Consider the following 24,986-nt stretch of genomic DNA (forward strand, 5'->3'; position numbering starts at 1 on the left):
CAACTGCGTTGGAATAGTGCTTGGGCCTTTGCTCTTCTTCTCCTTCTTGTTATTGTATCTGATCCACCTGTATATACTCCAATCGGAGTGTATACACGCAAAAATGTACAGGAATATACCTTTGCTGGTATTTATCCTAGCGTTTGGGCTTTTCTCTGCTGTAGTGGCTCAGCAGGACAGCACTTGCAGCAAGTTAAAACAGTGTCACTCGGGTTGCTGTGGGCCTTCAGGTATACCTACAGTTACGAGATAAAATATTCAATATCACTGCTAATCTATTAAAACTTCAGGCAATTGCGGCTTTGGTCCGGAATTTTGTGGTGAAGGGTATGTTGAGCCTGAATCAAGATGATCCATATGTATCCTAACAAAAGTCGTCTCTAGATGTCAAGGCACTTGCGATGCCGTCGCCGAATGTGGCAAGTATGCCCCAAAGGATCAATTTGACTGCCCGCTTGGGGTTTGCTGCAGGCAAGTAGAGCATACATTAGTTGAACAAACTCTTGACTAACCCACGGGCTGCTAGTCAATTTGGGTACTGCGGCACGCAGCCCAAATTTTGCGACAAATGCCAGAACAAGGGTGGCTGTCCTGCGGTTGAGTACGTTTCTTCTCAACTTCGTTATTCTGGCTTGTCCACTGACTTTTCCGGTCTAAAATTAGACGACCAAAGTGCGATGCGACCGATGACGCCATGAAGTCCCAGGTCAGGATCGCATACTACAATGCCGAGGGTGCGAAACGAAAATGCGACGCCGTACAGCCGGAGAATATCCCAGCGGGTGTTTTAACGCACATAAATGTTGCTTTTGAAGGCATCAGCTCGGATCTGGAAATGACGGACACAATCGGTGAGACCGTCGCTCGTGTCTCTCGACTCAAAAAGATTTACGCTGGCCTGCGTGTCAATATTGCCATTGGCGGCTGGGTCTTCAATGATCCGCCCACCGAGCATCGCTTTTCCGATATGGTTGCCACATATAATTCTCAACGAAAGTTCATTTCGTCGCTCATCAAGTACATGCAAAAGTATGCACTCGATGGTGTGGACATTGACTGGGAGTACCCGGTCGCTGATGATAGAGGTATGGCTTCTCATGTCCAGCCCGCAAATTGTCCTGAAAAGAAAATAGCTAAGCACGCTTTTAGGCGGAAACCCCGACGACATGCCAAACTTTGTGACATTCATGTCTCAAATGAGGGACATGTTCGACAGTGTTGATCCTGGTTGGCAAATTACCCTCACTTTACCATCCAGCTATTGGTACATGCGCGGCTTCGATATTAAGCAACTCGAAGAATATGTTGACTGGTTTAACATGATGACTTATGACATCCACGGTGTATGGGATGAAGGGATTCGCTTCACTGGTCCATACCTCAAAGGTCACACGAACATCAGCGAGATCGAAGACGGCCTAGATCTGCTGTGGCGAAACAAAATCAATCACGACAAAGTCGTCATGGGCTACGGTTTCTATGGTCGGGGTTTTCATATCAAGGATCCCAACTGTCATACTCCTCCCAACTGCGAATTCGATGGCCCAAGTCTTCCTGGCTCATGTACCGATACCGCTGGCATTCTCTCCTACTCTGGTATGTGAAGACTTAAAGAGGATTTTCTGTACCTGAAAATACATGACTGACCTTTGTCGTAGAAATCCAAAGTCGCAAAAATGAATTGGGTACCACAGTCACATACGACGAGGATTCTACGGTCAAGTACATGATCTATGGGTCGAACCAGTGGATATCGTTTGATGATGCGGAGAGCTTCAAGGACAAAAAAGAATATCAGTCGTCACGCTGCCTGAAAGGACTAATGATCTGGTCTGTCGACTTGGACAATTCCAATTTTGACGCCATGTCTGGCCTGTTCGGTGACGAAAACATGTCCAAAGCGCACGGCGACGCTAGTTTGACAGACAAGGAGAAGGGTGAGCTTGTGAAGCAGCTTGCGCCATACACCGGTCAAAATTGCTACATCAGCACGAAATGTGCATCGAGTGCGCGGGACACGACCTCTGGCGCAACATGCTTCACTGGATACAAGCCCGTCGAAATGGCGCATGCACCACGGAGAATCCGCAGCGACAAACATGAAGCTTTAGAAACATGCAAAGAGGGCAAGTTTCATTACATTTGCTGCCCCGAAGACCAGATGCCGAAAAACTGCGAATGGATCGGTGCTCCAGAACGTTCAGAGATTGGCTGTTCCGGCTTTTGCGGCAAGAAACAGTTCCAACTTGCGACCGACAGTTACATCGACTACAAGGGAACGGGTAGTTGCTACCAAGGTCGTCGCTCGGTAAGGCAAATTACCGCCAGGGAATAGTTTTGACTTGAAGCTGACTGTTGCTATCAGTTGTGCTGCGATTCGACTGACTTCTTCGACGACTGCTGGTGGTCTGACTGCGGCGACTGGAACGAAAATTGTGGCAGTTCAGGCAAAGTCGTAGCTTGGAGGCTGGATGAAGATGACGGATGTGAGTTTTTTCATTGAGAACTAAGAAGCAATTTCAGCCTAATCTCTTTTCTTTCGAAAACAGCAAATTGCAAGCCTACCGATCAACACAAGCAGCCGCTGCGATCGTATTGCTGTCCAAAAAAGGGTAGGTGACACCACATTTGATACCTCCTGCCCGTCTAACTTTTGCTGTTTTTCTCTTCAGATCCCCTGGAGAACTGTTTTTGGTCTAATGACATCCGGCTTCTGGATCCTCCCGATGGAGGCGACAAACAGTACTCAGATTCTTACGCAGACTTCTTCACCTGCAACAATAAGGAGTGTCCTTACTACGACATCAAGGTCACGAAAGCTCTGATTCCTCATACTTCCATTGATTGGATCAATAAGGACTCTATTGACTGTTCAGCTTATCCGCAGATGAACAACGTGGAGCCCGAGTACGGGCTCTGTTGCAACCCACCAAATCCATTGAAGAAGAAGCTGCCTGTTGATCCATCATTCCTATGGTCGGACCCCCATAAAGAAGATGGCTCGGAAAATGTGTGGGAGTTTGCCGATGACTTTGGCAACAACAACCAAGATACGACACCAGACAACCAGTACGAGAACCCTGGCAGTGATCCGTATGGCTTCATAATGCTGAACGGGCCAGACGGCTCGCTCAATGACAATTTCGGCAAGGATTTTACTGTGGTGAGCGAAAAAGAACCGGATGCTCATGAGAAGCGTTCGCTCCTCACCACTAATCGAACCATCCTGGACAATGTTTTTGAGGACGCGCCGGAAACCATTCACGTCTACTGCAACCATGCGCCAGACTCCAGAGAATGTCGGCGCACCTTCTACAAGGGCGCTGAGGATACAATTATCCGGCTTCCAGACCACGTTGGCGAAGGTCCATTTGCTCGCATCGTGTCGATGGAGCGCGTTGATCTGCCTCAGCTGCCATCCTGGGTTCATCGCAAGCGGACCATTGACGCAAACCGAAATGGCGTATACGAACTCAAGTTCGACTACAACTTCGGTGCCATCAAGAGAGCCGAAGACGAGCAAGTCAACATGCGCGTCGACTTTACTAACTTGATGGATTACTGGGACGATGTCACGGATGAGCCGACCGGAAAGAGCAAGAAGCGAAGCAAGCGCGACTATTCCAAGCACATGGGCTTTGATGAGTGGAAAGCGCGTGTCGATCAAGCTAAGAAACGCGACCTCGAAGAGGCAGGCCTCGACGAGCATATCCAGAGTCGCAGATCCTTTACACCAGAGGCGCACGATGTTTCTACCCATGCCATGGAACGTCGATGGTACGGAGCCTTTAAGGAATGGCTCAAAAAGCTCAACAGTATTGTCAAAGATGAAAAGGGCTTCTTGCCCATGGGCTGGAGCTCCGTCCTGACGCTCTACAGCGGCCGGCTCGAGTGCGAAAGCGATGCAGGCATTAGCTTCCAGGCGGGTCTCGACGTCACGGCCGACTTTGACTTTGACATGCGCACGCAGTATGCGTACTACTTCTCGGGAACCATTGTCCCGCCCAAGATCATCGACACGTACGCGTACGTTGGCGCCCACCCATACATGGAAGCCGGCATCACGGTGGCCGGCGAGGCGCATCTCGGGTACACGTCCGACCGCAAGAAGATCATCGACACGCTGACATACCCCGGCCTAGCCATCAAAGGCATCGCGTCCATTGGTCCGTCTTTGGACATTTGGGGCCAGATCAAGGGCGAAGTGACGGTCGCGGGCTCCATGCGGGTCGGCGCTCGGTATACTTTTAAGCCGATCGAGCTGTACATGCCGAATGATGACGAGACACGCAGCAAGGCCTCTAGCGATCTTGAAAAGAATGACGGCGACGAGGAGGGTCTATCGCCGGTCTTTGAAGCCGAAGTCGAGGCCTCTGTCGGGTTCGGCGTTTTGGTCACGCCAGAGGTGAACCTAGGTCTTAAACTCGGCGGTGGAATTGGCAAGTTCAAAGTAAGTGTCATAACTTACTCGTGTTGCAGTCAATGTGTGGATGCTGACTTCAAGCAGAAAACTTTGGTCGATGCGCATGTCGCTGCGTTCGTCAACACCACGCTGTGGTTCTACGCCAACGCCAAGGCTCAATTAGATAAGGGCTGGTCGTACAAGTACGGAGTCAAATTCTATTATAGGGTGGGCTTCTCAGCCATTGTCGAAGCCATACTGATCGGCACATGGAAAACGGACAATTACTACCCGTTTGAGGAGCAAGTTATAGACATCTACGGACCTGTGGAGGTTTCTTCCTCTGACACGTCTCGGAAGCGACAGCTGCACAGCTCGCCAGGCGGGCCACTACCCCGGCCGCTTTTTGAGCTGCCTGCATCCGAGTTTGGCTCTGTTCGCAGGGATCTGCCCAAGTTCGACGGCCCGGGGCTCTTTCAAATGGGGGCCAACATGTCCGCTAACGGCACCTACCGCGGTGGGCAAGACGCGTCCATGGCAGCGGCTGCAGCCGATGACGGGAAGACGGAAGAGGGATCTTTCAAGTTTGGAGACTTTACTTGCGTGACCGGCGGACTCAATGGCTGCACTGCCGCCACTATACCGCCAGACCCGGAAGTTCTCAGCAGTGTGGACATGGCCGCCCTGAACAAGAGCGAGTCTGCGGCCCCAGAAGTCGGCATTGCCAAGCGCGCAGCCGCGTCAAAGGGCGAATGCCCTGAGAAGCTGCCCAAGCTATACTACAACTGTGTCTCATACTTTTCCGACTATACGCTGCTGAAGCAGAAGCCTCGGGGCAAGAGCACAACGATGCCGGGCATCTGCAACTCGGTGCAAAAGTTCCTCAACAACCGCAACGGTCAGCCAAATAGCAGAGGCACCAAGAGCAGCTGGACCCTGACCTGGGACTCCAAAAAGGAGCGAGCCAATCGCCGTCGTGGCCAAAGCTGTCCCACCAAGACTCTCACCCGTCTCGGATTCTGCGAGGGTGACAATTCAGCGCGCCGTCGCGCCGCTTGGGGTGATCCAAAGCTTGGTCGCGCTCTCACAAACTGTGACGAGTTTCCATTCGCTTCGTCTGAGGAGGGTGGCTCTGACTTTTATGGTCTCTACCCAAGCGTGGCAACTGGCACAGCAAGAACATGCGTGCCAAGTTGGCAGAATGATCAACAAGGTCTTTGCAACAGTGAGTTTCATTGTCCCTTGGCCTTTTCTGGGCAGATTTCTAATGGTTTTCTCCAGAACTTCTTAGTGGACTGGACACCAACATAGTGTACTACAACAACAGGTAAGCGTAGTCGGCATGATACTTTGGACAAGAGTTTCTGACAGATCCGCCACAGAAAAAAGCCAGAGTCTGATGCTACAAAGGCTGAATGGAAGAATTGGGGCCCCGGCGAGGATGGCTGGGTGCAAGCCGGCTGGGGCAAGAAGCAGCGGGTAGCCCAGTACGCAAAGACGAACCTGCAGGCGCACTCTGCAGGTATCAGCGCTGCTGTAAGTTCATTTTCCCCAGCTCACAGTAGATCTAGATCTCTAATAGTGGTTTTCCGAGCACAGCAAGATCAGAAACGCCAAAGTTGGTACCATAAGCGCAACTTTACAGTGCAGTTGGCATATCCCAAGACTGCCTCTGCCACCTCGCCAACATTTCCTGGTCTGCGGAGCATGTCTGGCAATTTATTTGCTGGTAAATCGTATACACCAAGGAACAAGGCTCTCAAGTCCATGGACAATGTCATTTGTGCCGTCAGCACAAATGGGCAGAACCGGTTCCGCAGCAACAGTGTCAATGGGTATTGCTGGGATGGTGTGCAGACGCGGAAGAAATGGGGCGGTCTCATTGATGTCATTGTCGCGTTTTCGTAAGTGATGGCTGAAGACGATGCTCACGTCCTCGATGAAAGCTAACAGTGTTTCCCCCAACAGATGCCGCTTGAGCTTCAAGACAACAGGCAAGAGAGATCAGATTCCTATTGGCTTCCTTGGTGATGAGCCAGTATATGGTGCGTGCACATAAATTCTGCAGTGGAAGTATGCAAAGCGTTATTAACTTGGTTATATAGACATTGAAAAGGTTGAAGGGACCGAGATCGAGATGGAGTTGCCCCAGGGCGTTGAGCTTGGTACGGATGGGGATACGGCAGAGAGTGCGATGCTCGATGACGTTGATGACGCTTCATCTGACAACACCTCCTTTACCGAAAGAGATATTGACGATGTCTGGGAGGATGTTTTAGGCGAGGAGGGGGGAAGCTCGTGGGATGCTGACATTGCGGATGTGATGGAGCACAGCTTGGCGGGCAAAGAGTAAGTCACTGTAGCATCATTTTTCGGTGTCAGAATTCTCCAAGAATAAATTGAGCGCATACGTCCTGTTGTTTGTCTGTTCCTCAAATGGCTGGTGCAGGCCACAGTCACACTGTTGTCGGGAAAGCTTGAAAGCCACGACGATTGCAGTAGCTGCCTCGCATTTAAGCGCTCTTCTAGATTCGGTCTAACCATAGACCTTATGAAATGCAAGAATCTTTTTTTGCAGGCTATCGGGAGATGTCGACCTCCCAACACGAGCTTCGTGGGCGAGACGAAATGGCGAACGTGTCAGCTTTTTTGTGCGTTTGCTTTGAGTGCAAGATCAATGCGTATATCTTGACCGTGGTTTTCTGCATTGCTGGAAATTTTTCTGTTTTCCCAAAAGGTAACTGCTCCTATGAAAGTCAGTTGGTCACGTCGCTAGGCATGAACATTTGCATGCTTGGCCGTCATTTGCCACTATGCCACGACGTAGGCGAGCTTCACAATCGAACAGCAAGTCACAGGTAGTACTGTGAAAAAAAATGGGAAAAAGTCCTGTGCAGCAGAGCGAAACTTGTTCTTGGACGAAATGCGCTAGATGACTTGTGCGCGGACTGCAATTGTCGCTTGTTGAGAAAGCAGCTGGTCTAGGTTAGCAGAGAGCTGCCTGGAGGGTGAAGCTTGCTGACAGGCGCAGCCGAATTCCCAGCGTGCCAGCCAGCTCGGCCGCTGCTGGGAGGCGTCAGGCCAGTTCTGCGGGAGAGTCCGGGTAGCAGCCCCACCAGCCAATCAGCGTCGCCCAATTTCCCAGCTTTGCACACATTACGCTGCGAAAAGAATTGGCGCCTCAGGCAGCCCAGTCAAGGACCCGTCCCAAAACTTTCGGCAAAGGTCACCATCACCACCCAGCAAGGAAAAAGACCTCACAACCGAATCCTTCGACTCCCACCACCCTCTCCCTCGGTCGTCCCCGATTTGCGAAACCCCGCCGGTCTCTTTTCCAATCGCACAATGGCTGCTCTTTCGACTGCTTCTCGCCTGTGCCTGCGCGCCGCGGCCAAGCCCGCCGTGCCCGCTGTGCGCGCCCTGAGCAGCACCGCCATGCGCTCCGACGGCGCCCCCAGCTACAGCAGCCCCTTCAAGGGCGAGACCAAGGGCTCCCAGATCCCCGACTTTGGAAAGTACATGTCCGCCAAGTCCGAGAACAGCAACAAGGTCTTTTCCTACTTCATGGTCGGTGCCATCGGCGCCCTGACTGCCGCCGGCGCCAAGAGCACTGTTCAAGGTAAGAAATTCCATCAGCCCGAGAGGAGAATGACGTGTTTGGGATACACAACGATCGATTTCCAAGCGATACTTGATCCAATTAACCGCCAATGGCTGTCCCATGCGCCCCAAACGCGACCCATTGGGGGCTTCAATTGAAATGCGAGTTGCTGACGCTGGCTGTCATGATAGAGTTCCTTGTCAACATGTCCGCCTCTGCCGACGTTTTGGCCATGGCCAAGGCCGAGGTCGACCTCAACACCATCCCCGAGGGCAAGAACGTAAGCCTCTTCAACTAGTTCCGCCGCTCGACTCCCATGTGAAAGCTAACGGACTCTTCCTTCGCAGGTCATTATCAAGTGGCGTGGTAAGCCCGTCTTCATTCGCCACCGTACCGCCGACGAGATTGCCGAGGCCAACAAGGTCGAGGTTTCCTCCCTCCGTGACCCCCAGTCCGATGACGACCGCGTCCAGAAGCCCGAGTGGCTCGTCATGCTGGGTACGTCGGATCTGACCCGACCCTCCAGATTCTTGAGAGCTAACATTAGTACAGGTGTCTGCACCCATCTGGGTTGTGTCCCCATTGGCGAGGCTGGTGACTACGGCGGCTGGTTCTGCCCCTGCCACGGCTCCCACTACGACATCTCCGGCCGTATAAGACGAGGCCCTGCCCCTCTCAACCTCGAGATTCCCGCCTACGAATTTCCCGAGGAGGACAAGCTCGTCATTGGTTAAAGAATCCGAAACCTGAAAAAAGAACAACTATTACGACATGCCGAAATACACACGACACGCCAATTTGCGTTGTAACAATATAAAGACGGTGTTCTTTGTGTCGAGTTTTTGAAGGACGAAAGGAAGAGGCCAAGGCATTAGAGAGCAACAGGTGTTTTTGTTTCGGGGAGAATAGCAAGAGGGAAAGGAAGAAAAAAGGACAAAGATTATCCCCCCAAGACCATGGGCATCGATATCTCGTTTCCCTTTTCCTTGCATTAGACGGCGGGGAACTGCTACAGGCAAACATTGTATAAATTCAAAAATGTCCCATGAATTAATTTTCTTTTGTTTCAAGAATGGCCACAGCCTTGACATTCAGAGCGCGTGTGATCAGAACGCCGCACCTCGCAATCTCCCAGGACATGCTTGTGACTGTCGAATGCAACCATGCAAGAGGACATGTGCGGTGCACCATTTGTAATGGTGCACCGTAGACATGCATCCGGCACAAACACAGCGAGAGAAACACCCATTCAATATGTTCTATAGTTTAGTTCTGCTGGGTCGTGCGGCCTCTTTGTGGGATTAAAGCATGGCGCAACAAGCTTCAAGGTATTTCAGGCAGCTGAGTAAGTTGATAAAACCATATCATAGTCTATTTCATAAACTTCTAAGATTGAATTTACATTTTCGCCAAGTTTTGTGTTCAGCGGTACAAAGGAGGTCTTATACAGAGCTATTCAGCTGCCACCACACAAGCAGAGCGTACCTATTTTTCTTGCTCGCCATTGCCCACTGCTGGAGTCGAATCTTCATTTGAAGTCGTTTCCAGCGCACTCTCTTCGTCGTGACCGTTTCCAGACCGCACGCTCTGATCTTTCGGCTGACCCCCCGTAGCCTTGTCTTTTTCACCTGTCGGCGAGAACTTGCTTCTCGCACGAATCTGCGGGCCATATTTATAGAAGAGGAAAGGAATAATGGCCAGAAGGGCCCCTACGCCGCCGACTAGGGAACCGCCACCACCAACGCCCATGGCGGAGAACATTTGACGTGTAAACAAGGGCGCGGCAGCACCACCGGCAGACCGCACGACAGTGTTGGCCGCGAGGGCGGAGGCGGCATAGATGAGGTATACGTCGACGAGGTAGTTGAAGTAGGAGACAAACACTAGCAACATGTTGGCGGACAGAACGCCGCCGCCGATAGTAGGGACGATCCAGTGCACAGAGCTGTGGACGTGTTAGATGGCCAGTAAATATCGAGTAGACGGGAGAAGCTTACTTGTAATTCGCGGACCATGCAAGCCAGAACATGCCGATGAAGAAGCCAATGCCACCAATCATGGCGAGCGGCAACCGATCTTCGGGTGTCATTTCAGACATTTTAAGTTTGCCATTGGCAATCTTCTTTTGTCTTATGTGCGAGTCCACAGCGACAATCGTTCCACCACAGGCAGCTCCGATGGCTGTGCCAAGAAGCGGCAGCTCGCCAATGCCGGCGTTCCATCCACGCATCTCCTGAAAGACGATGGGATAGATGGAGAAGAGCATATAAAGCAGCATATAGACAACAGCCAGGTAGATGGCACAAAGCAGCGAAATCGTGTCAAAGAGAATGATCCAAGGGCGCGTCAGAGCGACCTTGTATGCCGCTCCCAGAGAGCGATCCGAGTCCTCGATCTGCGCCTTGACGTCGAAGCCGTTGGCGCGGGCGCGCTTGGCCTTTTGCATCAGGACAATGGGCGGGTACGTCTCGGGGATGGTGATGACGAGCAGCATGGTGAAGGCGCCGAGCCACAGCAGCATCCAGAAGCACCAGCGCCAGCCCTCGTCGCCCTTTGTGAGCTGCAGGAAGCCGGCGACGACGGGCCCGACGGCGGGGCCGATCCAGACCATGGTCGAGAAGCAAGCAAAGGCCGTGGCGCGGTGCACGGGGTTCCAGAGGTCGACGAGCACGCCGGGCGCGTTGCTCAGCGGCGCCGACGCAAACGTGCCCGTGAGGAAGCGGCCGACGAGCAGCGCGGCAAAGTTGGGCGGCCACGACGTCAGGAAGCTAAAGGCGACGTAGCCGGCAAAGGTGATGATGAAGATGAGCCGCCGGCCGTAGAACTCGCTGAGCGGCGCGAAGAGGAGCGGCCCGGAGCAGTACCCCAGCAGGAAGAGCGTGACGGTGAGGGCGGACACCTCGGACGACACGTGAAAGTGCTTGTTGAGGGACATGCTGACGGCGCTGGGCGCGGACGAGGCCATGGTGGCGTTGAGGACGAGCAGCACGGCGATGACGGATATGCCGGCGCGGCGGGCCATGGTCCAGTTCATGGGGTTCTCGGGGTCGTCGGGCGCAAAGTCGACGTAGCCATTGCTGTTGAGAAAGGGCTCTTTGGAGTGGTCGAGCTTCTTGGTCCGTATGGGCTTGTTGGTGGCCGAGGAGAAGACTCTGCTGATGGCCTCCATGTTGCAGAGAGTGTTGGACCGTAGTCCTGATGCGAATAATGACGGTTCGTGTTACTCGTCGTCGGGCTTTGGGATTACTGCTGCGTTTTATACGGCTGATGTGATCTTTAATGCGTGTTTGGTGACTGTGCAAATCATGTCTTGGGTCTAGTGCCAGTACAAAGGACCAAAGGTCTTGGATTAGGGATTGGAGAGGACAATGCTATTTAGATGGCTCAAACATCGGCACATAGCGGCTTGCTTTGGGCCGATTTAAACGCGAAGTCCCTTGCGTCGCTCGCAGGAGGTCCGGCTCCGACTGTCTTCCTCCAATCGCGTGGTGTCGTCATAGTCCTCGTCTTAGAGCGGTTCTGGTAAGATTTCAAATACTCTGCGCTAAGTGCCTCCGCGGAGAATTTTTCTGCGAATACTGATACTGCCGCAAGCACACACTTGTTTTGTTAATTAGCGGCGGCCGAACCCACCGTTTCGATGGTTTCCGATGGCCACGACAGGGTCATATTCCGACTGATCCACCAGTTGACGCGATGACTGCATCAAGGACTTGAGCAAGGATTTACTTGCTGCAACGATCGCAGGTGAAATCTTTTATTGCTTTGATTGACGACAGTGCCAGTATCTGAGTTGCGCAACCAGTCGCTCTTCAAAACCTGCCCCGGATTTAAGGACGAGTTCCGCGGACATGGGCGCTCTGTGGCCCTCTTCCCCAGTCTTTTCGTCTTACATCGAGCCTATGATATCATGCCAGGCGATGCTGGCTTCCGACACGTCCGGCTTGTGCCCACGTTGCCATTGGCTTTTGACAATCTTTCTTGCCTTTATAAGCACCTTCTGCCACGTTGTGAGGGCATTTTTTCATCTCGAGTTCTGCTGCGCCTCGAGAATACTCACTTACTAGTTGTTGTATTTGCCGAGTCGGCACACTCGGCCAGCCCAGCAGCGGAAGACTGTCTGACTGCAACGGGCCATGGCGGCTGAACTCTATCAGTAGCGCTGCGCATTAGTCGAACCTCTCTGTGTGGACAACGGAGAGTGCCATAAGCCAGTGCATGGATATTTCACCAAATACAAAGAGGCTCTTCCCGCCGTTATACATATATTAATAATAGGTACTGCACCCCGCCGATTCGGAGGCAGCATGGGAGGCGCTCCCGGAAGTCCCACACGCTATCCATATTAAATGGAGGACTCCGTTTCCGGCCTGCAGCAAGTATTTGCGACCGCAGGATTTGGACACTTGCGTACAGGCGTACATGGATGGCAGCTTGAACATGAGTTTTGGGCCTTGCGTGTGCATGCACATCTGCTCTTATACCCCCCTCTTCCATAGTAGATCGATGCAGGACAATGCAAAGTCTCTGGCGGTTGCTGCAAGGCAAAGCCTCGCCGGCGATAGCACCGTTTTGCCTGCCCCATTGGGATTGGAAACCGGGTACTGACCGTCGCACCGGGTCCCTTACCCGGCCTTGAACGGAGCTTCAGAGACAAACATCCTAGCTTTCCCCGCGTCGACCAATTCTTTTTAAAAAGCCGTCCCCAGGAACTCAATCTGTAACACCTTGTCGTGACAATTCATCCTGTCAATTGAAGTTGCAAGTCATGGCTTTTTCCAAGCTTGCTTTGCTCGTCGGTGCGGCGGGCGTTTCTGCTCTCGTCGCGCAGACCCCGGCCCGCTCCGTCGGCGCCGTCGACATCGCCTCCGAGTGTCGGCTTCCTCCAGCCATTGACCCGTCCAAGGATGGCCTGCCGCACAGCTCCAAGCTCTGGAGCGGCAAGGCCGCGCTCAAGAAGCAGGTCGAGCGCCACCAGGCCATTGTCCGCGTCCCGTCCATTTGCTTCGATGATCTAGGCGAGATTGGCAAGGACAAGCGCTGGGAGCCCTTTAAAGAGCTGCACAAGGTGATTGAGAAGACGTACCCCACAATGTAAGTCGCCAGTCCATTCTGAAGCCTCTGATATCCCACAAAGACTGACAAATTGCAGTTACAAGCGCGCCAAGGTGGAAAAGATCAACACATATGGCCTGCTGTACACGATCGAGGGAACCGACTCGTCCCTCAAGCCTACGCTGCTGATGGCCCACGAGGATGTCGTTCCTGTCGCCGACGAGTCCACATGGACCTATCCTCCCTTCGACGCCCACTACGACGGCCAGTTCCTCTGGGGCCGCGGCTCCAGCGACGACAAGAACAGTCTGACGGCCATCATGTCGACCCTCGAGACGATGCTCGCCGACACCGAGTGGAAGCCCCGCCGCACCGTGCTGGTCGCCTTCGGCTTCGACGAGGAGTGCTCTGGCTTCCGCGGCGCGCAAAAGATTGCCGCCGAGCTGACCAAGCGCTACGGCGACGACGGCCTCGCCGTCATCATCGACGAGGGCGGCTTCGGCATCCAGACCATTGGCGACGTCAAGTACGTCCTGCCCAGCATCACCGAAAAGGGCCACGTCGATGTGTGGTTTGAGCTGCACGTCGTCGGCGGCCACAGCTCGATTCCCTTTCCCCACACCGGCATCGGCATCATCGCCGAGATTGTCAAGACGCTCGAGGCGAACCCCTACGCGCCTGTCCTCACCAAGGAGAACCCCGTCTACGCACACATGGCCTGCCTGGCGCGCTACTCCCCCGACGAGATCCCCGAAGTCACCGAGCGTGTCCGCAGCGGCGACGTCCAGGGCATCGCCGAGGTCCTGGACGGCTCCGGTCTCATGCAGTCCTTCATGGTGCGTACCTCGCAGGCAGTCGACTTTATCAGCGGCGGCCAAAAGATCAATGCCATGCCGGAGAAGACAACCCTCGGCGTCAACTACCGCGTGACGCTGGACGACGGCATCCCCAAGGTCCTGCACAACATTGTCCGCTACATCGACCCCATTGTCAAAAAGTACAACCTCTCCGTCTCGGCGTTTGAGGGCGACGAGGACTATGCGGCGTACGCGGGCAAGGCTGCCGCTGCGCCCATGGCCGGCAAGGGCGACAAGATCGACGCCAAGTACGAGGTCGACTGGCAGGGCAAGCTCATCATCAAGACGGCCGAGACTTCGCAGCCCGCCAACGTCTCGCCGATGCACGGCAAGGTCTGGGACACCTTTTCCGGTACTGCCCAGCACAGCCTCGCGTTTGACGGCACCGTCGTCCCTGTCGGCGAGACCATGACTGGCAACACCGACACTCGCCACTACCAGAGTAAGTTGAATGCCCTTGAGCCTAATTGGACTTGATTAGTTTTAACAAATTGCCGCTAGACCTCACCCCCAACATCTACCGCTTCACTCCTGCTACTCCCGGATCGACCACCGGAATCCACACCATCGATGAGCGCGTCGACATGCACGAGCACATGAAGATGCTGTCGTTTTACTATGACTTTATCCGCAATTTTGACGCCGCCGTGCTCGAGGGCGAGAGCCAGGGCGAAGATAACCAGGAGCTGTAGAGGCAGAGCTATATAGAACTAACCTGGCAATGGTATTCAGCCTGGTTGCGCGATAATTGCGCCTCCTATACATGCATAAATTTTGAATTAGCTCTAATATTTAAGCTTTAACCACCAAACAAACATATTCTTAACGTCTGGCTTGTCTACTCTAGTGAAATGATAGCAAGATACACTACTGAGCTCGCCTCTGACTTCCTCGTTGCTGCCGTTCGGCTAGTTCCTATTCCCCCGCACCGGAACCGAAAACCAAATTCAATCCGCACGAGATCATAGGCCTAAATCTTCAATCAGAGGCAATTCCTACGCGATACAGTTGTGGCGTCGGAAGAAACGTTCACTAAGTGCGCCTCGTCGCGATCCTCCGACACTACTGAAGCGAGTGGCTTGACGGTCACCCAGTGTTAACAGCCACGTGTATGTCGCGACTATGCTAGGGGCCGCGGAAAAAAACCCTTTACTGACAGTAACGAGCTCTCCTTTATTGTAGAAGCGTTGTCAATGAGAAGAGATCCAATTTGGTAGACTAAGTAGATGCAGTGACAATGCTAGAAGCTAGACAATGTGACCACGCCGGGCCAGCAAAAAGCACAAAACACCATTCCCAAACAAACTGTAAAGCACAAACTCCACCTCGCGCTATGTCTCATCACGCCAAGTCAAGATCGATTTCGGCTTCGCGACGGCGGAAGCGCAGCGCGACCATGGGGTCAGACACGAGCGACAGGCCATTCTCATACACCTGCGACTCGACATTCTCGGGTAGCTCAAAGTCGTACTTGATGAGGATGCCGAGAAGAGCGACCTTGATCTCGTTGGCGGCGAAGAAGCGGCCGGGGCAGGCGTGCTGGCCGTGGCCAAAGGCATTGTGCTCGGGCGTGGTCGAGACGAGGTGGGCGGCGTTTTGCCTCTCCGGGTCGTCGCGCATGCGGACAAAGCGGTACGGGTCCCACGTGTCGGGATTCTCGTGGTTGGAGGCGTCGCGGAAGTGAGTCGAGGTGACGCCCAGCTTCTGGCCCTTTTTGAGTGGCGTGCCGTCCTCGAGGGTAAAGCTCTCCTTGACAAGACGAGCCATGGAAACTTTGCGCCAAATGTTAGTCGGTTGCCAAGGAACGTCCGTTTGACTGCATGCACTTACTCTGAGAAATGGGCTTCATGCGCTGCGTCTCCTTGATGGTGCTGTCCAGAAGCTTCATCTTGTAGAGGGCCGTCTTCTCCCAGCCGTCAGAGCGGTAGACGGAAACAATCTCCTCGCGCAGCGCCGGGATGATCTCGGGATTCTTGGCGATGCGGAGCAGCGTCTCGGAGAGCAGGTCGGTGGTGGTGTGGATGGCGGCCAGGGAGAGGGCCAGCTGGAAGTTGACGGGCTCGAAAAATCTCTTGGGGTCGGCAGTAGCGAACCAGTCCAAGGCGTCGTTGGACTCGACATAGGGCTTCCCGGCGGCGGCGGCGGCGTCGCGGGCAGCGTAGCGCTTCTCGATGACGGGCTTGATGACGGTATGCGCCTCCACGAGCATGGCCTGGGTGGTGCGGCAGGACGAGAGGAAGCGGTTCACAATGGGGCGCAGGAGGTAGGGCCACTGGCGGAGCTCCTCGGCGGCGTTGAAGGAGGCGACGGTGTACTCCTTGGTGACGCGCAGCCAGTCCTCGTTGCGGCAGAGCTCGTCGCCGAGAAAGACGCGGGAGGAAATGCGGGCGACGAGCTGGAGGATGGTCTGGCGGACATTGGCCTCGTGCCATTCTGGCGATGTGGTCAGCCAAGACTTTAACAGAGCGCGGAGCGTCATGTAACATACCAGGGCTGTCAGTCAGAAGCTCGCTCAGGGCAAGCGAAGTTTCATCTGCAAGAGGGGCGGTAACCTTGGCTGTTTGGGCTGTTAATGACAGGGCGTGTTTATGTTGTTTCGGCAAGTGTTGCTCACCAAGCTGCTTGGTCAGATCCTTGCGAACAATGTTTTGAATAAGGTGATCGCTCTGGCCGAGGGTGAAGGGCTCGAAACCGTGGAGGTGGCTGTGGAAGGCCTACGAGCTAATGTTAGCGAAATGCAAAGCAGTGATGAGTCGGATACGCACCTCCATGGTGACCTCCATGAAGCCAAGTCTAGGGTCGTTGCGAATTTCATTCGCCATGTTCGGAGGTAGAATGGTCATGGGACCCATGTCGCCGTTGATGACGACAGGCTTGTTGGGGTTCTTGGCGAACCAGTCTCGGAGGAGCGTGGCGGCATTCTTCTGGAAGTTGGCCTTGATTCGGCGATCCGAGATCTCAAATGTGCCCTTGGGGTTGAGGGTCGGCAGCTTGGAGGCGGTCGATATGCGAAAGACTACGGCGATGACGGCGGCAATAATGGAGGCGAGGATGATGGGCACCGGCTTGAGCGCGGCCTCCTGAGGCAGGGCCTCGAGGTAGCTCATGAGACCAGCAATCATAATTTGCAACACCGAAGCTCTGATAGGCTGATGTGTAGTCTGACGGTTGAGACAGGGGTTCAGGGTGACAGGAAGAAGACACGATAAGTCTTCAACTCTGGCAGGCAGTTTCCAGTTTGACCGGGATGGGCCTACGCTGATATATATATAGAGAGACTGATGGGCATGGACAAATGCTACGTAGGCGAGACACAGATCAAGGTCGGACGGGGGCTTCACAGACCGAGCACATTTCCAAAGAGGCAAGTCTAGGTCCCAGAAATGACACCCCCCCTTTCTCCAGGTTCCGCTCCGTGACTAGCCTCGCACTCGCTCCATGTCCGCGCGCCGAAATCTTGGGAGGGGCCGAAGATGGGGACGACGAACCGAGCCAGAGCTGGGATGGCAGTTGTGAAGATGATGGGCATTGGCCCGCTCTAGGCGGACGCAACAAATTGATCGTGACAGCGGGCTGTGGCAAGACAGGACGGTGATGAGAGTCTCACATTCGTCAGTCACCTAAACGGCGTTTAAATCACAATTTTACAAAACGACAGCCTTACCTCGAGTTCATCTTGTCTACACCACTGGCGTCGAAAGCGAAGAGATGCAGGTTTTGCTACTCTTTTCAGTGAGTCTTTACGCCATCGACGACGCTAACTGAGCATCCGTAGCGCAGGGGGTCCGGTGGTCTTGCGATTGCCACTCACTCTGCGGCCCGAACTAGGCAAGTAGCTTGGAGGAAAAACTGTTCAGCTCATCCGCATTCCAGTTTTCTACAGGCTAGGTTGAGAAACGTCATGGTTCTTTTGCAACCTGTACTTGCACGTTACGTGGCCCTGGCCCCCTCCTCCTCGCACTTCTGTACCACAGCCCAGCCATCGGGCAAACAACCAGACACGAGCCGACAAGATGATTGCTGAGACGCCACGATGACGATGCATCGGACAAAATGATTCCTCCGACTCAAAGTGCTGGGCGGAAAAGCAAAAAAAAAAAAAAAAAAAAAAAAGGGACAAAGAGAGCAGGACAAGCATCTCTCAGCCACACACAGGGACTTGACGCCAGTTCCACACCGCCGGCACTTGGTCGATCCCGCCCTTTGAACAGGCGGAGTTGGGCCCTTTCTTTCACACTTTCACACATGTGCAGTATCGGCAGAGCCCAATCGAATCACGGACGATGACGCTCGTCACAACTTTGATTTGCAGTGTAGAAAAAGAACCCCTGGTGTAATTTGCTCCATCTAATTAGCGGCATGCTTCACACAGAGAAGAGCGCTAGGGTCAGCCAGCCATCCAGCCATCCAGCGCCATCATCAAGCCGCCTGACAACGAGATCGTACAAGAAATTGTGGAGTGCACGTATTCAAATACGCGTATATAGGCCAGGGCAGCGCAAGACAGAGGACCTTTTACGGAGCCGCTTGTTTGGATTGGTCCTGATTTTTCGCCGTCAAATTTCATCGTTTACCTGTCGTGCGTGTGCAACAACCATGAACCACCCCCCGACGGAAAATCGTCCAACGGGAAGCGTGCGTCGCGCGATGGAGAACGGACTGGACTCTTGCCGGGAAACATGGGCTGATATTGTCAAAGTCAATGTCAACTACCGGCTCGCCAAGTCCCCTTGCCAACTCTCGACTGGTATAAGTCGCTTGCTGGATGTGTCTGGCTGCAGGTCGGACACTGCAGATCTGTAAAGGTATTACAAAAAAGAATAACAATGAAACATCACTCAGATGACACGGCCGAGGAAAACGGCTTCGTTTCGGCGCAGTATAAAGCCGCCCCCGTAGTTGCCCTGGGGGGGTTGAGAGGCGGCAGCGGCCCGATCCCCGGGAAAAGTCAAAGCAGAGACGGCCAATACGGGTACGAAGCCAAAAAGGAAAAAAGAGCCACAGGATCTGAGCCGCAAAAGCCCCTTTTTAGATCTAGATAAAGGCTCTCCGTGTACCGCGAGCTGTCAATTATCCAACATGGTTAAACCGTCTCACGAATGCTGCTTTTTACAATTGTCGTTAAAAAAAAAAAGCCCAAACTTGCTCTCAGCCCCTCGGCCGGACGAGCGACGCAGAAACCACGAAAGATGTATAAAATAGTCAACTAACTTTAGTTGACTGGCTGCCTCCGCAGCTGGTCCGCCTGCCAGGGCCACGATGCTACCCTCCATTTCTGCGCCTTTCATCTAGTTACCAGTAGTTTATGCTCCACACTCTTCAAGTTTTATGCACATGCGCACCGGTGCGACGCCGTTCCGATTGCATATTTTGAGCGCATCGCTTATTTTGAAACAAAGAACTACCGGGTGACACGCATGGCAGACGGCACATCACCTGCATCGATACACGTATTCATGCACTCTGCAGTTTGCATGGGGTGGGAGTTCACGAGTCCGCCGTCGGGGTCCAAACGGTCCTCCAGTCTCCGACTTGTGAGACCAGCGCACATGCTAGAGCCAAAGACTGCCTACGTGGGCTTGTTCACCGACAACTAGGGCTGTGCATCACATCGTGACCGGAATCAAGCTCTCTTCTGGCAGTGACGGGCGGATCTATCCTCTTTCGCGATGACCCGCGAGAAGGCCCGCGCGGACCACGTCCGGTGAGAGTTTGGGGGGGCGGCATGCCGGTGGAGATGACATATTCATCACATAACAGAATCCTACTATTTCGACAATTTCGCGAGATGGGCCGCGGAATAAAATGGGACAAAATCGGCCGTCTCTTTCGGACAGTCCGCCCTCGCAGATTGGCCATCCGTGTAACGCGCGGAGTTTGCGCGCGGAAAATCCACCACTAGTGCAACGATTTGTTCCGTACCATGGCATCTCTGCTTGGCCGTGAAATGATTCAACCCATCCCACTGCGTCCATTTTGCTTCATCATAGGAGCATCTTCTGTGAGCATGCTACAATCGACGTGCCTCATTAGAGCGGTTGTTGTGACTTGCACGGCTTGATCGACAGATGTACTACACTCGTGCTTTTTTTTTTATACGAGAAGCTCTCTCGTAATGTCCGGCTCCCAAAGCTGCCATCAGATCTTTGCGCCAGAGTCCATTCTCAGTGTATGCTCGCCACGTGTCTGAACGTCGAGGACCTAAGACCGAAGCGATTCGCTCCACGCGCTCAAAACACGCGCATATGGTATAATTCTCAGCATGTGCTTGCGAATCAAAAGTAAATGAATTAGGAAATTATAAGCAGTCTAGTCTTGTAAAAGCCACTGGCTCCCGAAGCTAAGAATACGTGCGGAATGGTATCACTCAAGAAATTAACAATATACCAGCCGTCCATCACGCCCTTCGTTTACCTCTGTCTCGAATCCGTCCACACATTGTCGTCGCCAATCCCTAATGAACTATCTGCGTTTGGCAAAACGAACCTCGGTTCCCTCGATGAGCCTCTCGACGGGCGTGACGACTCTTCAGCCTGCGAGGATGTCTCGCCGTCGCTGCCCGGTACCGGCGGCGGCTCTTTATAGATCCACGCCTCCAGCAGCGGACTGACGAGGCTCGGGTTGACAAAGCTCAGTCCCTGCTCGCGAAGTTCGTCCATGGTGCTACCACGACGCAAGAGGCGGCGCGTCGAGTTTCCATTGGGCAGGGGCTCGTCCTGGCCATCATCAAGAATGGCTTCGTCATCGCTTGCGGCCCCGCGAATGTTGCGCAGCGCAATATACTTGGTGAGCGGTTCGAAGCGTCGTGTAAAATAATAGCTGTACCAGATAGTAAAAGGAAGAAGGGGCAGGATGGAGACGGATTGGACGAATGCCGAAAGGGACGCAATTCGGCCGACCATGACGACTTCAAAAACCAGGATGCCAATCACGAGACGGCTGCAGATGATGCGCCAGGCGCCGCCGGTTGCATGCTGCGGCTGGTCCATGGCATATAGCAGCATGTACTTGAACGTAAAGTAGCCCAGCGCAAAGTAGATGATGCCAAAGATGAGAATGATGTGGCCACCCTTCAGCGCGCTGTAGATGAAGCAGAGGTTGAAGACGAGTAGTGACGTCGGCAGGTAGAACCCGTACTGAAAGTTGGGCGGTTTCTGGAGCTGGGCATAGTCACGCGGTGTTTTGGCGAACAATCGGTAGATGGGGTAGAGCACGACGCTGCCTACTTCCAAAATGCGGAAGGGCATCAGGCCGATACCTTGCAGCATGACGAAACTGGTATAGAAACTGACAAGGTCCTCCACATCAGCGGCTATGATGGCTGGAATCTTGCTCGTGTCCTTCAACAATTCCTGCAAGGAAGAATAAAAGTCGAGACCCGTCTTGGAAATGGCAAACACGAAAAAGGTGTTGAAAAAGGTGAAGAAGAAGTTTTTGGACACGACAGACAGCTCGACGTCACCTTGGGAAATCATGCCCTGGTGGTTGGAGAGCAGGTCGTAGACGTATGGAACAGCAATGTTGAGCAAGGAGACGACGAGTGTAGGACCACCGTTTTGAATGAGCGACTTGATAATTTCATGGTCCTCTAGCCAATCGGCAAATGAGGGCATCACGTTGCGGATAGTGCAAATGCTGAGCCAGGAGGCTAGGAGAGCAGTAGGAAATATCCAGACCAAAGTGAGAATGGTGATGAACAAGGTGATGGCCCAGGCTTTGAGGCGACGGATGCCGCGAGGAGCGTACGTGTTTTTCCAGACCATGTCCGACGGTGAGGGAGTGGCCTTGGTCATGAACTGACCCGGACGAGGGTCGATCTCGGCCTGGATGAGCATCTGGCAAGCGGCAACTGTGTCCATGGTGACGAGAGCCATGTCACATGGAGTGTATTCCTGCCTGCGCGCAGCAACCACCTTTTCATCGATTCTCCGCAGCTTTTCTTCGTAGTAGTCAATGGCATCCACATTTTGCCGACGGAATCCCAAAAAGCCATGACGAAGGACAACCTGGGGGCGGACGCCGTGACGGAGATGTGGCTGGTCGGGATTGCTTTGGAGTAGACCCCAGTTCTCGCCCGACTCTTCATCATGCTCTCGTGCTGTGTCAGTAACCAGATGGTTCTCTGAGTCTCGCGGCACATCTGATGCGGGCAACTCTCTATCGTGGGGGTGCTGCGAGTCCAGATATCGAGCCCAAGCCGTCTCAAGTCGATTTAACAAGCGGGTTCGCTCCTCGACTAGAGCATCCAATTTTTTCCAGTCGCGGCAGAGAAACACGGTTTCGACACTCCCAATACCAAGCTTCTCGATAACGGATTTGAGTTTGACCTCTGATCGCAGGGCGGCAGGAACACCAGAGATTCGGAACGTTCTATCGGTAACAGTCGATTGCGATCCTAGATAGTCTTGGCGTAGCTTGATGATGCGGAACGTCTCCCGATTGATGGCGTAGAGGGTCAAGGCGACAAAGAGGTAGACAAAGACGACGTGAGACCAAAGAAAGGCGCGCTCTCGACTCTTATCCTTGCCACCATCTTCATCGTCGCCCTTGCCGTAGGCGCCAAAGGGGAGCCGAACGGAGGCATACGAATTTGGGCGGTAGGTGTACAACGTTTGGTTGTCGCGGTCATCAGGTTGACCCGGAAGAAAGCCTTCATTGAGATACTTGTGGTTGATGGGCAAAAGCACGACAACGGCAAAGAAGGCCATGATGCAAAAGATTCGAATGGCCATTTTGAAAAAAGAGAGAAAGACAAAGGCGTCGAGGCCGGCCGAGGTGAGAATCTGCTCCTCTGTGATGCGATACAGTTTCGGAATCCAGCCGAAGAAGGTCTTAGGAAGGGTAGGGAGATCCATGTTGGGATGGAGGCGCCTCTTGCGCGCCGAGTATAGGGCTGGCCATCGTGGGCGGAGAAGCTGTTCTCTGATTAGCGACAACACGAAGCCTCGACGGGTTTGAAAGGACGTACGCAAAAAGTAATGAAGGCTGAGACGCCGAGTGTCAGGGAGAGGGCGAGCTGGACCTGGAGGGCCTTAGTATTGGCACCCGGCGACACATAGCGAGACCAGTCCCCGTCGCACTTGTCGTCGGAGTGGTTACGCATGGCGTGGCATGTCGGGGCGAATGGATCGGACAGGCCAGGATGGGTCACGGCAAAGCTACGTTTAAAGCAGCGATGCGGAGGAGGTGGTAATTTTTAGATGTTGCGGCTGTATATCTCTCGATCGACAAGATGATAGTACTGCAAGGAGACGGCGATGACAACGACGGCGACGACGGCGACGAGAAAATAGTCTTGTGACGTAAGGCAGCTAGAGCTTGCTAGACGGCCGGAAAACTAGGCACAGCCGTCGCCACTGCGGACGCGGCCCAATGAGGGGCGGTCTGTGTGCTTACATAAGGAACTGGCAGCTTGGGCTAAGGGCTCATTGCGTACATGCCATGGTGAGTGAGACTTTTTGGACTTGCATTGGTAAATACAAATAGACTGGACTGGATCGCTGACCGGCTACGTCAAGACGTGCTGCATTTCTTAGATGCGGACAGTCTGTGGCGCAGAAACCCCCACAACCCCGGCTCTGCCTGAAGGCATGTTTGCAGTGTACTCGACATCGCATCTTGACGTGATTCTTTGGACGCCTCTTTAGAGAAGATGTGTGGTCAAGGTACTTGCTTTTAGTTTGCTATGAAAATTTGACCCCAGATGCTCGGTATGACTTGAGAGCACAACAGGTCACCAGTATGCTTGGGCGACGGACAAAAAGTCAAAGTGTAGCGTCCTGGTGCCCGGCGTTTGGTTTAAACACAAACATGACTTGATATTATTAGCAACTCATTCCGCCAGCATCCTGGCTTTGCGGTGGATTGTAAACGCCAAGTGATTGGGTTGGACGCGTGGCACGAGCTGTACCTGACTGCCCCAGTATTTAACCATTATCTGAATGTCACTGGCGCATAAAGTGCAAAATATGATATATATCTATATAGGGCGAAATGAGAATCGACACCAGCCGTTTCAATGTTTCTGTTTTTCAATTGACGCCGTTCAAGCTGGTGCTATTATTAGCTGGCCTCGAGTCACACAAGGTGTGTATAGTGTATATAGTGCTAGTCGACGCCGCAAAGAAGGGAGGCGTGCGGCAGGGCCCGTTGACCATGTCTCGGGCACGACTAGATAGCATCTCACGAAGCGGAAGACTAGAGTACCAGCAAGGATTGAACCCTCCACGACGCGTTTACGGTTTGGCGATACATGTTGCCACAGCGAAGGCAACGTGACGATCACAGATAGAGGATCAGGTTAGACTTCAATGTATCCAGGCGCCTTCCAGAACAATAAGCTGGCTCTGCCATGGCAAGATATGGAGCTCGTGGGGAGACGCTGCATGTCGTCGGAAATTAACTGGCGCAGAAGAGGCGCGCTTGATAAGAAGCCCAGTCCGCCCAGCGGGCCTTGGAAGAAGTTTGGGCAGGGTGCAGCAGAGCAAAGCGGCCGCCTGCAGGGGAAAAGGGAAGCGACGAATGGCTTTTTATTTGCTTTTGTGATTCAGTTTTCGGGCCGTAGGAAAGGCGCATGATTCGATCCGCCAGTTCAACTAGTGAGTAGAAACCGAGTACCTAGCAACGAGGCGTGGGCTGGCAGTGCTCCGCGGGTTCTGCTTATTAGCGTGTACATGGTCAGAAGGTGCGGCGGTGTCGAGTGACGAGATATCGTGACCGGCGGGACAAATCTGAGTTTTGAGAAAGAAAAAAATGAACAGTTCCCAGTTGCTTCACGAGAGACTCTTTACTTGACAATAGCGGTTCCTCGTTTTTTTTTTTATCATCCTTGGTAGCGCAGACATGTTGCTCGTGTTTTGATATTAAACAGAGGGGATGGTGAGTGGGCTGGGCCACTGAAAGAGCAGCTTTACAGAAGGTTCCCTGGCCTGCTGTACGCCGCTAAATACTTGGCGACAGTGGGCATGGCGCCATGATTCGCAGTCCCCCTGCCGAGAAGCAAAAAGACATGATGAAAAGAAAAGTATCGAGAGGAAGGAAAAAGTAAAGGTTGTTTCAAAAATGCACGTTA

The 24,986-nt window shown here is 53.4% G+C and overlaps 6 protein-coding genes across 6 annotated transcripts; 3 read left to right on the forward strand and 3 right to left on the reverse strand.

Annotated features, from left to right (window-relative positions):
• Positions 1–694: 694 nt before the first annotated feature.
• On the forward strand, positions 695–6,755 carry LMH87_010566 (uncharacterized protein; the record flags this gene model as incomplete). The annotated part of the gene is made up of 12 exons (XM_056197743.1): positions 695–1,085; positions 1,150–1,596; positions 1,659–2,308; positions 2,366–2,486; positions 2,550–2,612; positions 2,673–4,450; positions 4,508–5,627; positions 5,684–5,729; positions 5,785–5,938; positions 6,002–6,306; positions 6,371–6,447; positions 6,508–6,755. 12 exons carry the CDS (start codon positions 695–697, stop codon positions 6,753–6,755), a joined length of 5,400 nt encoding a protein of 1,799 aa, XP_056054761.1.
• A 992-nt stretch (positions 6,756–7,747) lies between these two features.
• LMH87_010567 (uncharacterized protein) lies at positions 7,748–8,737 on the forward strand (the record flags this gene model as incomplete). The annotated part of the gene is made up of 4 exons (XM_056197744.1): positions 7,748–8,021; positions 8,195–8,283; positions 8,351–8,501; positions 8,556–8,737. The coding sequence occupies 4 exons, from the start codon at positions 7,748–7,750 to the stop codon at positions 8,735–8,737; spliced, it is 696 nt and encodes a 231-aa protein (XP_056054762.1).
• Positions 8,738–9,488: 751 nt separating this feature from the next.
• Positions 9,489–11,172, reverse strand: LMH87_010568 (uncharacterized protein; the record flags this gene model as incomplete). The annotated part of the gene is made up of 2 exons (XM_056197745.1): positions 9,489–9,948; positions 10,001–11,172. The coding sequence occupies 2 exons, from the start codon at positions 11,170–11,172 to the stop codon at positions 9,489–9,491; spliced, it is 1,632 nt and encodes a 543-aa protein (XP_056054763.1).
• A 1,599-nt stretch (positions 11,173–12,771) lies between these two features.
• Positions 12,772–14,607, forward strand: LMH87_010569 (uncharacterized protein; the record flags this gene model as incomplete). Its single annotated transcript, XM_056197746.1, has 3 exons — positions 12,772–13,097; positions 13,156–14,357; positions 14,417–14,607. 3 exons carry the CDS (start codon positions 12,772–12,774, stop codon positions 14,605–14,607), a joined length of 1,719 nt encoding a protein of 572 aa, XP_056054764.1.
• A 649-nt stretch (positions 14,608–15,256) lies between these two features.
• On the reverse strand, positions 15,257–17,037 carry LMH87_010570 (uncharacterized protein; the record flags this gene model as incomplete). Its single annotated transcript, XM_056197747.1, has 5 exons — positions 15,257–15,687; positions 15,746–16,348; positions 16,404–16,472; positions 16,530–16,629; positions 16,681–17,037. 5 exons carry the CDS (start codon positions 17,035–17,037, stop codon positions 15,257–15,259), a joined length of 1,560 nt encoding a protein of 519 aa, XP_056054765.1.
• A 3,288-nt stretch (positions 17,038–20,325) lies between these two features.
• Positions 20,326–23,018, reverse strand: LMH87_010571 (uncharacterized protein; the record flags this gene model as incomplete). The annotated part of the gene is made up of 2 exons (XM_056197748.1): positions 20,326–22,830; positions 22,884–23,018. 2 exons carry the CDS (start codon positions 23,016–23,018, stop codon positions 20,326–20,328), a joined length of 2,640 nt encoding a protein of 879 aa, XP_056054766.1.
• Positions 23,019–24,986: the final 1,968 nt, after the last annotated feature.

This window comes from Akanthomyces muscarius, chromosome 5 (genome assembly GCF_028009165.1).
Source record: "Akanthomyces muscarius strain Ve6 chromosome 5, whole genome shotgun sequence".
NCBI classification, from domain to species: domain Eukaryota; kingdom Fungi; phylum Ascomycota; class Sordariomycetes; order Hypocreales; family Cordycipitaceae; genus Akanthomyces; species Akanthomyces muscarius.